The 13,506-nt window shown below is 32.1% G+C and overlaps 2 protein-coding genes across 4 annotated transcripts; one reads left to right on the top strand and one right to left on the bottom strand.

The window, feature by feature from the left end:
- Window positions 1–1,091: 1,091 nt before the first annotated feature.
- On the top strand, window positions 1,092–3,733 carry LOC100305520 (uncharacterized). Of its 3 annotated transcripts, none has more exons than XM_006574264.4 (3): window positions 1,092–1,195; window positions 2,062–2,314; window positions 3,312–3,604. In XM_006574264.4, the coding sequence occupies exons 2-3, from the start codon at window positions 2,075–2,077 to the stop codon at window positions 3,396–3,398; spliced, it is 327 nt and encodes a 108-aa protein (XP_006574327.1). In that variant the 5' UTR covers window positions 1,092–1,195; window positions 2,062–2,074; the 3' UTR covers window positions 3,399–3,604. The 3 variants fall into 3 exon arrangements, with proteins under 3 accessions (XP_006574327.1, NP_001236516.2, NP_001339428.1); NM_001249587.4 differs by having other exon boundaries at window positions 1,093–1,195; window positions 2,034–2,314; window positions 3,312–3,733; NM_001352499.2 differs by having other exon boundaries at window positions 1,093–1,195; window positions 2,059–2,314; window positions 3,312–3,733.
- A 5,026-nt stretch (window positions 3,734–8,759) lies between these two features.
- LOC100815878 (ubiquinone biosynthesis protein COQ4 homolog, mitochondrial) lies at window positions 8,760–12,605 on the bottom strand. The gene is given in 6 exon segments (XM_026127017.2): window positions 8,760–9,571; window positions 10,139–10,586; window positions 10,589–10,714; window positions 11,668–11,734; window positions 11,736–11,808; window positions 12,596–12,605. Coding segments are annotated over 5 exon segments (642 nt in total). The 3' UTR covers window positions 8,760–9,571; window positions 10,139–10,220.
- Window positions 12,606–13,506: the final 901 nt, after the last annotated feature.

The raw sequence follows: 13,506 nt of genomic DNA on the forward strand, positions 1-13,506 counted from the left end.
ATTATTTTGATTTCCTTATCAAACCTTCATCTTTGTTGTTAAATTTTTTTTATCTTACATCTTATAATTTTATCAAATTTCTACTAAATTTCTCACTTTTAATCTTTAAAATTATTCAATATCTCAATTCCAACTTAAGTACCCTTATATTTAAATTGAAAATAATATGTCGAAAGTTTTGAGTAGAAAAAATATAACCGATTGCAAGACCAAAATTATTTATTTAAAAAAACAATTTAATCAACTATTTTTTTTAAAAAAAAAAGTCTCACAAAATAAAATAGAATTATAAGTCTTTTTCCTTATTCAATAAAATATATATATATATATATATATATACCTCATATATAAAAGAATCCATTGGATAAACCTTATATACTTTGACTCGAGACAATTGTTATACATAATATGAATGAAATGAAAATAATTAATAACAAATAAAGAACCCAAAAAAATTTAAATAAAAAATACAGTAATGTTCAAACTAATACAGAGATTAACTTTAAAACAAAACAAAAAAAATTAATACAACAGTTTATTTTTTGTCTCTGGGACGTAGAGTTATATCTCTCGCTGATTTAGGAGCTGCAGCGACCTTACATTCCTTTTGACATATTGTAGAAAAATTAATTGAAGAAAAAAAATCAAGAAATAAAAGGCTTTCATATTTTGAAATGGTAACTCAAATTTTTTATATCATAAAACTAAAGAAATTTATTTTATTTTGGAAAATAAGTAGTTATATTGATTAATTAAAAAACTAATTAATAATTTGATAGATGGATAAATTGATAGATAATCAAAGTATAAGAGTTCAAATATTAAATCTCCTTTTTTCCTAACTTCTCCCCTATACAAATCATTTTCTATACTTTCTGGCAGTAAATTTTGCATTTTCATCCCATTTGTCAGCGGAATGAGAAGACGAAACATTAAAAAAATATTATCACAAATATGATTCTATGTTGACAATTTATGTTCACAATTATTTCAATGACAAAGTTGTCTTTGACGAAAGTTTGTTGCATTTTTTACACTTTCATGTTATTATTTACCCTTATATTTATTTCATATTAAAAGCAAACTAGACATTGAAACGTGTGAGTGTGAGGGTTATTTATAAGGCACACATCTCATCGTTTTCTCTGTGCCTGGCCATCCGGTTTCCCAGATCTGCTCCTTCCTCACCCCACAGGTAGCCCTTCCTCTTCTCGCATTAGGGTTTTCCATTTTCATTCATTTTTCATCTCAATTTTTGATCCTCATTTTGCATTTCATTTTACGCGAGATCCTTTTTCCGGCCTCGTCAATCTCCCTTGTTCAGATCCATTTTCAATTTTCATTGTGTTTTTTTTGGTGTGTGGAATCGTAGGTTTTTTTGTGTAATCGTTTTATTTTGCGATTGATTTGATTTTGATCAATTCATGGCGTTGCGCTCATTCTTATACTGTGAAATGTGAATGATAATGGAAAAGATTGTGTTATACCTATGTTGTCATCGAAACAATAGAAAATGAAGGAGATTGAGATGTCTTTGTTAGTCTTATAGAATGATGATCAAAGAACATATGACTTTTTTATTCCGTTTTGCAATTATGTGCTTGTTGCTTTTGCTGTGTTGTGCATTGTCTCCAGAATTGCGGACAAATATCACCCATGAATTGGGAAGTCGTGGTCTTGGAAAGTTTTTTAAAACCTAAATTTTAATGGAATACAATGATGTAGATCAATTAGCCCAAGATGAAGAAAACTGGTAGTAAAATAGAGAAGTGGTATCAGCAAAGTCTGGCAATCAGTTTTTTGTTTTTGAATTTCATCTTGATTCAATTTATCTGTTGTTTGTTGATGGCTGGGTGTGCTAGATGTTAGAATGCAAATGAAAATACATTTGATTAATGTTTAGTGCATACTAGGTTGTGAATGTTATCTGAATTAATATTTGTAGGTTCTCACATTTTATTTTGTCCTTCCTTTTTTTGTGAGTGTCTTTTGTTACTTATGAATTTATGTGAATCTTGTTTGTCCATTTGAAGGCTGATACTAGACTGTAACTTTCAGAAGTCAGTTGAAGAGCATGGGTCGTGGAGTTAGCAGTGGTGGTGGTCAAAGTTCCTTGGGTTATCTTTTTGGCAGTGGAGAGGCCCCTGCCGCAAAACCGGCAACAAACAATGCCCCAGCCCAACCTGAAGTGCAGGCTGTAAATAATGCGCCTCCTTCAAAAGCATCTCCTCCTACTAAAACAATAGACCCTAACAAGGCTGCTGGTATAAACAGTCATTCTACTGATGGCCAGAACACCGGCAACTTCATCACGGTATTAACTTATATTTAATTTCTTTTTTTCCCAAGTTGTTATAGTTTAGGCTCTATGTCAAGAACCAACTATACCAAAAGCTTAAACTGTTAGATGAAGACACATGAATGGTTTTATATTATGTCTCTTAACACTTGAATGGTTTTATATTATGTCTCTAACACATGAATGGTTTTATATGATGTCTCTAACATATGAATGGTTTTATATCATGGCACTACAAGGGATTAAATCTTGTAGACTGCACACTTACAAAATTAGATTTGATTGTCCCCAATATGTGTTTTAATTGTCTTATATGTATTGTACTGTACTGTAATAATTTTGTTACTGTGGGTTCATATAGATAATTTTATGTCAACTCACATGTTGAAAATTCAAAATAATTAGGTCTGGATGTATCAGTCTAGTTAGCTATACTATCTGAACTAGTGTGAAAATTATCAAGTATTTGGAAAATAAGAATTATCATCTGGGTTTTGTTTTTACTGCTATATTATGCATAAGAATCAAAAGATTGATTTTGCTTATTCAGTGAGAGTTAATCTACTTAATCTTCTATTTAGGATTTGTTTGCTATGTATTTAACCTTGAATATCAGCAGTCAGCACTGACTGTTGCTCATATTGCTTAATGTTGACTTCCTATCAGTATATTTTCAATCTGGACCTAGGTGTGTTTATTTGAACTCTAGTGGCAAATTTATTAGAATACCTTTATATCAATGATAGATATAGAGCTTCCAATCTTGTCTTGTAAACAGAATTCGATACTGTTTGCAGGCAATTAGCATTTAACATTGTGGTGAATAAGGTGTGGTTATTGTACTAGAGTGATGTCTTACAAGTTGAATTGAAACTACATTCAGATGATACTTTCCATAACATTCTGAAGAGATGCATGAAAGCTAGATATATAGCTTGTCTGCCCATGCTTAGATTGTATTTTCCCTGGAATTTATCTGGATTGATATTTTTCTTTTTCAATTTGGCTGCAGGACCGACCCTCAACCAAGGTCCATGCTGCCCCTGGTGGTGGTTCTTCTCTGAGTTATCTCTTTGGTGGACCTGGAGAGGGGAAATGATACCTTGCTTGCAAAGCTTTTGCTCGATGAACGATTTATTTTGGAAATTCAGGTCGTGGAAACATAATAGAAGATATGGTGTATTGTAGGTTATGGTTGCTTGGATAATTGGGTCAAGAGTGCTATATTTTGGATGTGCTAAACATCTATTACAGAACTTTGTTTGACAGAAACTAAAATTTCTATTAAGTGCTCATTTGCTTAAACTTTGTATTTCTTGTTTTCCTAGTTATTTATTTAATCTGTTATCATGCACGGATTATTTTTAAGGATACGAAAACTCATGCTGAAATCCAGGCATAATTTTGGTTAGTAAAATGAACAGTGAGTAACACTATTTTTAGCACACTCTTAAACCCATTATTGGAAGCTGATCCACAAAATTGTGATTTTTGACAAGTTTTAAACTTAAATATATTTTTTGTCCCTGTAATTTAGTGTTTTTTATTGTTTTTTTTATAAAAAATTGTTTTATTTCTTGCAAAATATTTGTTTTACTTTTTTGTTTTATAGTATTTTATATAATGTTTTAAACAATAAAAGTTGTATTGCAAAAAGTAAAAAAAGTGTTATCTAAAAAAAGAAAAATAAAACAAATATATTTTGTAAAAATTAAAACATTTTGTTTACAGAGACAAATGAAAAAATTACACTAAGTTACAAAGAAGAAAAAGATTTTAAGCCTAAATTTTATTTCAATAATACAAATTGATGAAAAGAATGTGTTAAGAGTGTATTAGCACTATTTTCTTAGTAAATTTTACAAGATGCCATGAAATATTGGGCCCTTCGATCGGGTTAAGGCCTAAAGCCATGATACCTTTGAACTAGCATTTTACTCAGATTATTAAGGATGCGTTTATGAACGGTTTCAAATTACCGAGTATTCTTCGAGTGGTTGAGGATTCTTCGAGTCATAACCAGTTCATAAGAGAGGGTCAACGGATTGGATTCTACACTTTATTTGCACACAAGCTGGAAGTTTAAACTTTTTTGTTTCCAATAAAAGATTAATTTAATTTTAAACATAAATGATTCTTGGAGCTCAATTGTGCAGTGGTTGAGTGCCTTCATATAAGTTATTCATTCTTCTCAACCGAATTGTCCTTTTGTTTTATGCTTCCGTGCGGATCATCTGCTATTTGAGGGGGAAAAAAAAAAGAAACAAGCAGATTGTGTTATGAAATTGTCCTTCTATAAAAAAAAAGGAAAAAAAAACAAAAAGAGGAAAGTTCAATTAGAAAAATACATCGGGAACAATTATTAGAGAGTGATTATTTAAGTCAATCTTAATATATATTATGCATAATGATTACTTCAAATGACATTTTTTTGTCTTATTAAATATCTTTAGGTCATCATCCTCTACATCTTTTCTTCTTCTTATTTTTAAAGAACAACGGATCTAATATTTAAATTAGGAATGGCAATGGGATTTTGGATCCAGGATTTGGATTTATCTTTTCAAAGAGCAATTGTCAATAACATCTCAAATTGTATGCCCTCGAATTCTAACACTTTTTTTCTTGCTCTTCCCCTTCTCATACTTTACACATTTTCCATGATTATTAGATTCTAGGCTTCATTATAACCGAAAAAATTCCAATTATACATACATATAACCCCGCAATAGTACCTTTTTCCTCCTCAATAATGATACGTACTCTCCTACTTACTCCTATAGATAAATAGAACCCCGAAATAGCCTTCAAATACCAATCTCATTCTAACACCTTTTGTCTCTTGTCCTTCCCCTTCTTACACTTTACACATTTTACATTAGTAAGAAGAGTTAGGTCTCACTATTACTGGAAAAAAATTATACCAAGATATAACCCGCAGTAGTACCTTTTTCCTCTCAATAATGATACTTCCCTACTTTCTTTTTTACCCGCTTGCTTTATACTTTTATTTATAAGAAGGAAAAGTATAAATTAAAATAAATTTTAAATAAATAAAAAAGATGTAGAAGTAATATTAGAGAAAAAGAATTATGCAGTGTAAAATAATTTTATACAACTAAATTTATTAATTTTATAATAATTATCTTAAAAATTATATAAATAAAAATTTATGATTAAATAACTGTGTGAAAACTAAATTTGTTAACTCATAATATTATTATTTTTCCGCTAAAGTGAGCTAACACAGAAATTGTAGGGTCCAAGTCCAATTTAAACATAAGATAAGATAAGAGAGAAACATGCACTCGTACAAATATTACAACTACTATTATTACTTTTGACACTAAAATAGCAACACGAAATTTCTCTGAAGGTTCTGCCACACTTACAAGTAGAAAGCACGAATCCTCAAAAAGAAGCTCATATCATATGTCCACACAGGAAGGAATTGCAAGTACTTCAATGTTCCTGTACGGACAAAAGTTTCCAAAACTGTTCATGAAGACGGAAATTTCCAAGGAAATTTCTCAGGTTTCTATAAATTACCCTATTCAGCTGAAGCTAGTTCTTCAAATGATCCACCATCATATAGAAACCCTAATTTGTTACACCTACACCTTCTTCTCTCATTTTCTCATCATCACCAATCAACAACAACATGGCTAATTTGCAAGGAGGGCCTGACTTTGACAAAATCTTCCACTTCCTCTCCATTTGCATCCTTGCTTTCATCAATGAAGGCTCTTCCTCCCTCTCAAGTGCATTCATGAACGAGCCATGGTCATGGGGCATAAGCATTCCCATTAGTTTGTACGTGAAATTTGCACTTGAGATCCACACTCACCTTGGAATCTGTGTTGGGGTTGGAGTACCCTCTTTGGTCTATTGGGGTGCCACACGTGGTGCCATTGATTGGTACTGGGAAGCAGCATTGAAGTTCAACCATGAGATCTTCAAAACATGCCTTTTCAATGTTGTTATTGGGTTGCTACACTTGTTGGTGTCAAAGCTTGCTCATTACATCATTGAGTGGGTGAGGGATCACAAGCCGATGAACAACAAGGGTTTGTTGTCTCATTTGCTAGTGCTTGCAAACTTGGACTTGGAAGCACTCTCTAAACACCCTTTACTGAGGCCTATTTCTTTCAAGACTTTGTTCTTGAAGCTCATTGAGTTGCTTGTTGTGTTCTTCTACAATGGGAACATTTTGCTATTGAGTTGGTGCTTTTCAGGGCAGGTTTATAGTTATGAGGTTGGTAAGGCTATTTCTTGGGTTAGCTTGGGAAGTTCCATGTTTGTGTGGATCAAGTCTTTGGTCAGGGAACTGGGAGGAACACAACAGGAACCACTTGAAGAGAAGCCATGCATGAAGGTGGCGGAAGAGGATAATTGTTCTCCAATTCAAAGTGTGGAGACCAAGGATGATCAAGCATTAATCTGCTCATCAGAATGTTGAGGGATGAGTAGTGGTGTCAATGGGTGACTCAATGAGGTGAAGGTGGAATTGGATGATAGTCTTAAGCAGTCAATTGTAATGACTAATGAGTGATGATCTATCTTTTGTATATATATATATATGTGTCTTGTCATGTTAGTGCTATATGAGTACTAAATGTTGAAAACATTCCTTGATGTTGTCTAGAGGTAGACATGAGTTAGGGAATAAAGGTTAAGTATGTGCATGGATTGTTAATCCTGTCAATGTTTTCATGTATGAGGACTGTCTCAATTTGTTCTATAATTTCTTATTTTACTTGAGCTACATTTAAATGTAGAGTTGGTTGTAGTTTAAGAAATGAGTGTGTTTCTTTGATAACACCAAAATGGTCATAAATTATTTACTCAAATTAATCAATTACTTATTTCTTTTGTCATTTTAAATAAAAATGTATTATGAGCATTAATACCTGTGTGGATTGATTAGGTACGAGGTTGTTTCCTTTTAACCTATAGTTTCGAGTTCAAATCATAAGTATGTAATTATATTACGTGTTTAAAAAAATAGTTTCATCATTCATAATAATCATATTAAACTCAAGTAAGATTGTCTATCGATCATGAAGAATCTCTAAAAGACATGAACTTAGTTGTGCATGTGGCACTGGTGCTTTAGCTTCGAATTGCTGATTAAGATATTTGGCAGATAGACCAAAACAACCATAACCTTAAATGGATAAGAGACTTCAGTGTATTGGTTTGAGAAGCACATCAATTTAATCATAGTATTATTACGGTCTAACACATTTGGAGACCCTTTTTAGCAACCTTATCCCTAGTGAGTGCATTTTTTGTAAAATATTGTCCTCAACTAAACTTTGTATCGGTACTTTTACATTGGCTGCCAACAGCTCTTGGACATGGAAAGGTGCCCATTTCTCGATCCGTTAATTTATGTGGGTCATATCTCAAGATGAAGAGTAGGAAATGGAAGCCAAAATTTGAATAAATAGCCAATTCAGTGAAAACAAGGCAGAACTCACATAATTATCTTCCTCGTAACTTTCTGGATCAGGCAACTTGGAACCCCTAGTTGTCTGAAGAGTTGTATCATCTTCAGGGGGTACATGACATGAAGACATCTTCAAACTCCCTGTCTCAAAATTTGAAGCTCCTGATTAATTGATGTGGTTAGTACACCATTCAGCAAGGTTCACCACAAAGCCAGACAATTACAAACGGCCAGGCAATTACCAGATAAAAGCAAAATTTAGACAGTTTCAATAGGTAGTTAGTTTGGAGGACTAACCCTGGCATAGTGGTAAAGTTGTGCCTCAGTGACCAGTTGATCATAAGTTCAAATTTGAAAACAACCTCTTTGCATTTGTAAGGGCAAGGCTGTGTACAACGACCCTCGCTTATACCTTCGCGTAGTGAGGAGCCTCCGGCCACGGGTATATTAGTTCTTTTTTTCAACGGGTATATAGTTTGGAGTTAAAAAATAGGTCTAAGTTTGATTTTGTGCCTATTGAAGCTAAATCAAAATACACTGCCATTAATGGTAATAGTTCAAGTGCAACGTATGAAACCTCAAGAAACTTGCCGGCTATGTAAACAGACTCCACATACAGTTGAACGTCTGTTCTTATATATGGTTAACTTCATGAGCAATATGGTTTGTTTGGTCTGGATTTCACTCTTCTTCATGTTGGACACTTTAGTCTTCAGTAATTTAACAGTGGCTTCATATATGGTTCTCAGTTACATCATCATATGGAGGATCTGCTACAACATTCATTTCTAATACCCTAACTCTACCCTATTATTGAATATAGTTGGAAAGAAATGAAATCATTCTTAAAGGAGAAAATCCATGTTTTATATAATTTGTGATGAAAATAAATTTTGTCAAGAAAGCTTGGCAGTTGTCTGGATCATGCATATCAGTAACTAATTACAAGCAGTACTATACCTAAGGCAGTTGTATTATTTTTGCACAAGAAAAGGCTGTAAGTGTAGGTTGGAAGAAATGCAGACAGGTTTCTTTTGCTATTACATAATTATTACACGTTGGAAGCATTCACACAGCTACAAGGGTACAGACTTTGCTCCTACATGAGGATAACTATCAATCATCTAATCCTCAAATGGCTCACTAGCACTTCAAAATTTCTTCCATCTATACCTATTTACTAACTGGAATTCGACCATACTTCTGATGAAATAAAGATGCTACATAGAAATGTTCAATCTTAACCTGCCTTGACAAAATCTTTACTAACTGTTTTCTCTTCTTTCTCATCCTGAAGTGCAGCACATCCAAGCAAGTATTGCATAGCAGAATACGAAAAAAGAAAAACAAGTTGCAGTAGTCTGCTAGTAGCCACATGAGACTGAATAAAATACATAAATAAAATTGGCAGAAACTTCCAAATTACTGATGAAATTGCAGGCATATATACCTTCCAAAGTTAATAGCTAAGTCCTCTTGTTAAAAGGTCAAACTCATGAGGAAAGAGAACATCACAACATGAACCAACTGTCCAAGAAATTAAGATAAATACATAATGTATCAATAGCATGACTGTTTATGTATGTAATAATGCTTGAATGTCAAATTTCTCATGTACTCTTTGAACTTTATGCCTGTATGAGGCTAGACAACTTTTTCTGGTTGACATTAAAAATAATATGAAAATAGTATAAATAAAATCGTTACTCTAGAAGTCCATTCAGATGCCATTACCATTACTTCCACCACCAAGACCATGAGGACAGGTAGGCCACAGATGGCAGGGTTGTACACCATCTCCACTTAGATGCCATAGATTCCTGCCAAGGAAAAAAAAAAAGTCATTTATTGTAGCAAAAAATTGCTACTTATTATACAGTATGATCCAGCCACATTAGATCAAATGAAAAGAAACAAATCCTCATCAACAAATCCAGGTTCATCTTTCTGGCAATAATACCTTTAGTTAAATTGAGTTCATTACATCCACCTCATACTTGTAAGAAAAGAAAGTAGTCATGAGTCATGACTCATGACAAACACCTTTTGCACATAATCTCAAGTGCAAAGCCTGATTATTGACCTCCAGTTACTGCCAGTAAAATCTTTCCATATATTTAGCCATCATAGATTCAGTCCCTCATAACTCATAAGCCTTACCATGCAGGCACTGACAAACAAATATAATCCTTTCTACAGCCAGCATTATACAGTAAATCCAGCGGCAACAATCAAATGGATTGAAGAATTACTACTGCAAACTAGGAGGATAAAACTAAATAACATGATGGGTTGAAAAAATCACTACTGATCAAGGTATGCATGTCATTGATAAAATCAAACTCATACAAAGTCGACGGGCTAAATATCATAGGCAAAGCTCTTACCAGCATTTCAATTAAAATCTTGAATTACAAAACTCTAGCACAATGCCATCACCTGGAAAACTAAACACAAATTATCAGGTACTTAAGAAACAGCGGGAGCAGGAAAAATTCCTAATATTCTGCGAATATCTTCCAAGTCTTCATCAAAATGCCACTCATAATACACACACATAAGATCACTGCACTGCATGCCATCGCGAACAGCCCAGGGGAAGTAGTGCTGATAAAACAGTTTCCTCTGCTTATCACTGAACCTTGCAGTGCCTCCTAGAACAGACAGCAAGCACATGGGAAGGTGCATCTGCTCAAGCTCAATCACCTTCAGTGCTGTCTCCCCAACCAAGTTGGTAGGAAGCTCAAAAAGAGTGTGCCAGAAGTCATGCACTTCACGAGCCCTCGTGGCTACATAGGCCAATTCTTCAGTGTCCATGAACCTAACAGGTGGTCTCTATCATCTGGCGAAAAGTTCCTTGATCCCATGAATCTAGCATAGGCAGCACCAAATGTGTTTGCTGGCAGGTCCCAAGCATGTCCTACTTCTGCAGATACAACACGAGGACGATCCAATAGTACTGCCTATAAAACAATATCATTAACAAAAAAAAAATGGACTGGTCTTCATTAATTGCTAATTGTTTAGCATAAGATAGAATTATATCAAATTATAATCAGAAAATCAATAACAAAAATATGGAAATCAACCAAAAAGAGACAAGAGTAATATATTCATCTATGAAATTACAAGCACCAGTCAAGTTCCTAAAGTGAAAAAAAATAATTTGAATAGTTAGAATTGTCATCAAACGGTCATTTTAGACATTGGAATTACAAAAGTAAGGACTAAAATACCCATTTTTTATGTCTACATAGGACTAAAATAAATTTTTATACTGTCAATCGCTCACAAGTCATCCTAATTATGATTTTTAAGTTAGTAATTAGTGTCAAAGTAAAGAAACTTATTATACATGACAATCTCTAGTTGAATGACGATGTAAAAAACTTTTATTTTTTAGACTAAAATGAAGTTCTTTTATAACTACAATGCATGCCTTAAACTCGGATTAAATTACTGAGCTCATAATTTCAAAGACTGATTTTTCAAAGTAAAAAACCATTTGGAGTTTAACTTCTATGCAATTTATATACGGTCGATCAGTCAGAAATTACGTAGCTATAACTTGTAAGTAATTATCGTAAAAATGAAAAAATAAAAGGTGCTAGCAACATATTCTCTAACAGAGTCCTCCTAACACACTTTATTATTGATTGAATTTTTTTGAAAACTACAAAATCATGAGTGAGTCATTTAATAAGATTGGGAAAATACATAAACTTATCATGCATGAAAATTGTGGTAAATGACAGTGTAAATACAGTAATGTTACTACTTACTCAAACATTTAAACTAAAAAATAACAATAGATTGGTCTTAGCACAAGATAAAATTACAAAATCATAAGTAGAAACTGAGTGTTAAAAACATGGAAATTAAGCAAAAGAGAAAGGGAAGAGAAAATGTAACTGACCCTTCCTTCAGGGCAATTTTTCATCCTTTGAAAAACCCTCTGGAAAGCAGGTTTTCCGGTCGTTTCTTCGAGGATCCAACAACGCTCCCACCGCCGCCTGCTGCCACGTGTTCAGCCGTATTCTACCACCTTCCAACAACGCTCGAGAGTTGAATTATCTGCTAAAAATATTAACAATTAATACTTAGCATTTGCCCATAAAAATAAAAATAATACAAGGTCTTAGTTTTTTATTAAGAAAATAGTGTGATCGATGGGTGATTTGATTTGATTCAGAAACGAATTGATGAATTTTGAGGATGAGAAAACGAAAGCGAAGCAACGAAATGTTGAAAGTTGAGAAGCTCCTTTCAGGGTAAGGAGTTTGGCGCCTCTTCTTGTTCTAGCCCACGAAGAAAGCACAACCAGCTTTTTTTTTTTTTTTTAGTTGCAAATTTTACCATCAAATTTTCTTAAATTTGTGAATTTTATTATTTAACTTTTCTTTCCACAAATTTTACGGATAAATTTTTTATTTTTTTCACATTTTATTGCTGACATGCTATCTAAATTTTTTTTAAAAGAAAGATAAAATAAAGTTGTTTTGTAACCAATGTAATAATAAAATGAGCAAAAATCAAAACGTTGAATAGTAAATTTTGCACAATAATAAAAGTTGAATTGTAAAATTTACTAAAATAAATTTGAGTAGTAAAATCCATTAAAAGTTAGGTAATAAAATTTACAACTAAATTATTTTTTTCTTCCTTATTTAATTTCATTTTGCACAAATCAATAATTAAATTTAAGAACTTAATAGCATGCATACATAAAATTGTTTATAATATAAATAACTTTTTAGTTTTTACCTTTTAATATGATTATTAAAGTGATTATTATAAATAATGCTGAAAAATGAATGTTGCACATAACCCAAAGTTTCTCCAACCAAGTTCCATTATCTGTTAGAGATTTTTGTACCAATAAATATTAATTTGTTAATTTTATTGGAACAATAAAAATAATATAGACATTTTTTACTGTGTAATCAGCAGATGAATATATATATATATATATATATTACTGATTAAATCTTTATTTATATTCGGTAAATTACTTCGCAGGCCCTCAACTATTTGGTTATTTTAATTAGGTTACTAAATTATGACTTTTTCTTGCATTTAGGTTCTTAAACTTAAATTTGTTTTTAATTGAGTCCTCTGTAAGTCCTGTTTCAAATTAAAAATTATCTGTCATAGTCAATTGTGTGAATTTGCAACAAGTTTACTATAGGTAAAGCCTAGAGAGACTTTCAAAGGAATACTTAGATTAGGTTGAGTGAACCTACAAATGTGAAAATATTAATTGAAGAACTTAATTAAGAATAATAAGTTAAAAATCTATAGAGGTGAAAATATTAATTTGAAGATATGAGAATACTCGATGTAGACCTAAAGAGGTGACTATGCTAAATTGAGGGACTAATTAGGTTTTTGCTATTATTTTTCTAGAATGGTAGTTAGATGGAAGAATCCAATTTTAAAAAAAAAATACAAGTTGAAGGACCTAATTAATAACAATAGTTCAAAGACCTATTTAAAAATTGTCAAATAATTCCGAGACTTATAGAATAATTTAACCTAATTAATTTAAAGGATCTAACTTAATTAAAAGTTCATTTTGAATAGATTAAGTCTACAGACTTTCATAAAAAAATAAAACATTATGATAATTCAATGTATAAATTTAATTTAAGTATAATATAACTTTCTAAGATATGAATAAATGTTAATTGTAAGATTACTTAACCGAAATGCCTATTTTATCTAAATTTTATTGTGCATTCGATATCAAAATAGT

Source organism: Glycine max, chromosome 2, assembly GCF_000004515.6.
Source record: "Glycine max cultivar Williams 82 chromosome 2, Glycine_max_v4.0, whole genome shotgun sequence".
Classification (NCBI taxonomy): Eukaryota; Viridiplantae; Streptophyta; class Magnoliopsida; order Fabales; family Fabaceae; genus Glycine; species Glycine max.

What these genes read in the sequence shown, in the direction of transcription:
- LOC100305520 (XM_006574264.4), top strand. Translation starts at nt 2,075, where the DNA reads ATGGGTCGTGGAGTTAGCAGTGGTGGTGGTCAAAGTTCCTTGGGTTAT. An exon ending in ACACCGGCAACTTCATCACG is followed by an intron (nt 2,315 to 3,311) that starts GTATTAACTTAT and finishes ATTTGGCTGCAG; the next exon opens with GACCGACCCTCAACCAAGGT.